The sequence below is a fragment of the Erigeron canadensis genome, chromosome 2, assembly GCF_010389155.1.
Source record: "Erigeron canadensis isolate Cc75 chromosome 2, C_canadensis_v1, whole genome shotgun sequence".
Classification (NCBI taxonomy): Eukaryota; Viridiplantae; Streptophyta; class Magnoliopsida; order Asterales; family Asteraceae; genus Erigeron; species Erigeron canadensis.
In genome coordinates, this window is record NC_057762.1 from 29,208,057 (window position 1) to 29,212,063 (window position 4,007).

The 4,007-nt window shown below is 33.7% G+C and overlaps 1 protein-coding gene across 1 annotated transcript; it reads right to left on the reverse strand.

Annotated features, from left to right (window-relative positions):
- Nucleotides 1–329: 329 nt before the first annotated feature.
- On the reverse strand, nt 330–1,442 carry LOC122586490 (dehydration-responsive element-binding protein 1E-like). The gene has a single exon (XM_043758474.1). The coding sequence runs from the start codon at nt 1,241–1,243 to the stop codon at nt 596–598; it is 648 nt and encodes a 215-aa protein (XP_043614409.1). The 5' UTR covers nt 1,244–1,442; the 3' UTR covers nt 330–595.
- Between the last annotated feature and the right edge of the window lie 2,565 nt (nt 1,443–4,007).

Below are 4,007 nucleotides of genomic sequence, written 5' to 3' on the forward strand. Positions count from 1 at the left end.
TAAAGATTTATAGTTGCCATTTATCAAATGTTACAATACATCCAAGTTTATCATTCTTTGATTTGTTTCACAAAATATATATAAATCCGTCTGTAAAAACTTGTCCCATTATAAATTTGGACCTACTAATATTTTGTTTTTATATATTTAAAGTCATGATATTACATTTTGGTGTATCTTCTGAAAAAATCAATGCAAAGGATTTCTAACCGTTACCTAGTAAATATTTTGGATTGAACCCAATATTGGATTAAACTTCTATTCTCTCCATTAGAGAGAAAAGATGTTATCATGATATATGTTTTGCTCTAAATAAAAACCCAGAAGAATTCAAATTCAATTCTTATATATAATAAAATCAAATTCCATTTTCAAATTCAGTTACATACTAATAATAAGATTAAATTGAATCAAAAGTTGAGTCTACGATCCTTAATTCAAAAAAAAAAAATAATAATAATAATAAAAAAAAATCTTGAACGTACCATTTTAAATAATTGGCCTGTCTCATGTGGGATAGAGGAAACAGAAGAGGACAAAATACACTTCATAAAATATTAGTAATAAAAATGAAAATAAATGAATTAAAAAGATACTAATCTAAAAAATTCCATAAGGGCATGTCGACACAATCATCCACGTCATCATCAGGGTTAATTTGCCCCTCTGGTTTAGGGGGCGATACCATAAGTCCCTCTGCCATGCTGGCAAGAAAACCCGGCAGTTCCTCTTCATCGTAATGCACATTTTCCGGCATCTCTCTAGTTTGGACTTCTTCTTCTTCCTCGGATCTAAAAGCCTCGGCTGCTGCAGCCGCGGCTTTTTGTATATCCTTTATATCGCTTGACTCAGGTACTGGCAAACGCCAGACTGAGTCAGCAAAATTCAAGCACGCGCTTCGGCCTCTCATGGCTAAAGCCGCAACATCGTGTGCCCTGGCTGCCATTACGGCAGTGGGATGCGTTCCTAGCCACACTCTTGATTGTGTGACTGGATCTCTCACTTCACAAACCCACTTCCCTTTGTCCCTACTTCGTACGCCCCGGTAAACCGGGTGTCGGGTTTCCTTAAACTTCCTCCTTCCTGCTCGTTTTTTGGGGTTTCTTGTTGCTAGAATTAATTCCCCGTCCGAAGCAGCACCTATGCTGGTGCTGCTGTATTCGGACGCGGTAGAAGATTCGGCAGGAGCATTTCCTGATGAGAGTGTCCGATCTAGTTTGTGGGATTCGGGAAATATATTCATTTATATATATGTATGTAGATATGTAGCTTGTGCTGGTTATAGAATTGGAAGTTATGAGTAAAGTTGTTGCTAGAGTTTTAATCTAATCTATATGCGATTGGTGTTGTATATATATATACATTTTTGTGTTGTTTGGGACGTGGGGTTGGAGGAAGGTCAGTCGAATAGGGAGCACCCAAATTGCCTTACTCTATTGGTTTTCGCCAGATGGCACTCTTATTATTTTAGCTATGCTTTACTTATATAAGACCCATCCAACAGCTCGTCAGTTTGGCACGATGACGTCATTGCATTGTGACACGTTGACCCAACTCGCCTTTAGGGCTCTAGATAGCTTGGTCCTCAACCTCACCGTTTTGTTTCTCTTAAAACGCGTCTGATAAAGAAGGTATCTAATCACTTATAAATAAACTTTCATTCCCTTTGCCGGCCGATGTGGAATGTTACAATCCACTCCCTTAGGGGACCAGCGTCCTCGTTGGCACACCAATCAGGTCCTGGCTCTGGTACCATCGGTAACAACTGATCAATCCATCGTATCAAAAATTGTTCGCTTTTGCCTCAATCTCATGGTTTTGCTTCTCTTTAAAGGTAAAACGCGTCTGATAGGGAAGGTATCCAGTCACTTATAAAGAAGCTTTCGTTCCCCTTTTCGACCGATTTGGGATGTTACAGGGCGGGACTTGTTTGGGGAAAAAAATCATTCATTGTCATTATCCTTTTATTCTGTTATTTTCTTCTTCTTGGTACGGAATTTTTTTTTAAAGAGGGAGTGATGATAGATCAAAATGGGACATGTTTTTATGATTCCATTAATTCTTCTTCTGATCTAGTTTTTAAAGATACATCTATAAATTGGTTGGATAAAATCGAAGAATGATAACATCTCGCGAACATGTTTTATTAACATTCTATACATTGCAAAGTATGATATAGTGCACTCGATCATTGCGGATTAACTTAACTTCTATACTTTTTAGCATATCCGAGTTCATGAAATTATTATGCTCTTCATTGTTTTATTAATTTAGGGTTATTTTTTAAATATTTATTTTTAAAAGTATTTGTAAAAATTAGACAAATAAATTGATGACGTTTGTTACACAGTCAGTCGGCAGAGGCAGTACCAGGAAAAAATTCCAAAGGGAGCAAAATTTAGAAAATTTAAAAAAAATAATCTAAAATGGGGCAAAATGTCAAAAACTTATATAAATTTTTTTAAAATCTATGAAAAATTTAATAATACATGACAAAATTTAAATTTGAAGGGGGGGCATTGGACCCCCTTGCCCCCCTTTAGTACCGCCCCTGTCAGTCGGTATTCGATATTAGAAGACACTTCACCATACAATATAATGGTGAAATACTGCATTTATATTCTAAAATACGCGATATAAAACATGAACGGTAACTTCAGGAAATATAGAATCGAACCCAAGCTAGATTTATGAGGAAAATAAATCAAGAATACACCAACTGGTTGAACCGTTTCACTTATTAAATGATTAAATATGTCAAGACTGATAAGGAAAACTGAAAAGGTTATTAATAGGAGAGAAATAACGAGTAAACAAAGAAAATGATAATGGTGTAGTAATACTATATCTAGTTTTAACTTTTAACTTGTATTTTCTCATCCGGATAAGATTTAGATACTTTCGATAAAAAAATTTTGAAGGTCATTACGCTTACTCGCTTAGCTCATTCCCATGTGTTTGACACCTGCTTGCTTTTCATCCACGACACCACTATTGTTTTTCACTAGTCATACTCATAGATGTAGTCGGTCAAATAATTAATAATTGTTAATCAATATATTCTATAGGGGTTATGTAATATGTGTCTCATAACCACACACATAATTTTTATTTTCTAAACAGGATATTTGGAGTGTTGATTGCACTTTAATCATATGTATATTTATATTTAAGCATATGTTAGACAATCTACATTTTGATATATAGTTTCACCATTATATAATAATTCAATGCATGGTTACATGTTTGAAATTTTTTAATTAAACCATTTTGAAATCAATATTGTAATGCATATTTTTAAAGATAATTATCCATCAAATTTGTAGTGTGAATTAAAGTCATCTCATTAATTAAGTACACATTACATTAATGCTTTAGGCAATAGTGAAAAAACACTATATGTGTACACGTACAAAAATATGGTCCAATCATCAATTATTCATATTTAAATCTCTTTATTCCCTTTTTGAACAGCAATTTATATTAATCTTGTTCATGAAGTAATTAACTTAAATTTCTAGATTGAATCCTTAAAACAATACTCGAGAATATCCCTGTTAATACTTGAACCCTGGTAGAAAACCTCAAGATAAAAAAGTATTATGTTGGGGCAAATTAAGAAAAAGAAATCCACACTTCATAATTTAAACGATATGATGGTAGAGATTTGACAAATTTATGGAATACTTTGTTAGGATTAGATATATATTATGGTGTAACGATAGTCTAGATCGAGAGTGGTTAAAAGAGTTGACGATTTGGTATATTCGCAGGCTTCTCGATCACTTGGTCGGGTATGACTATCTATGTTGGGTACCTTCAAACCAGATTTAAACAAAGCAAAAGATTTATTTTTTTTTTGGATTTGATCAATCGATTCAGTTTTTTTTTTTGCATCTATAAGATTTTACTTCAGTAATATGCAAGTTTGGATTTTCACCTGATTTTTGGGTGCTTTTTTGTTGTCACATAAACGAGTTCCAGCTATTCTTTTTTTTTTTTCTTAA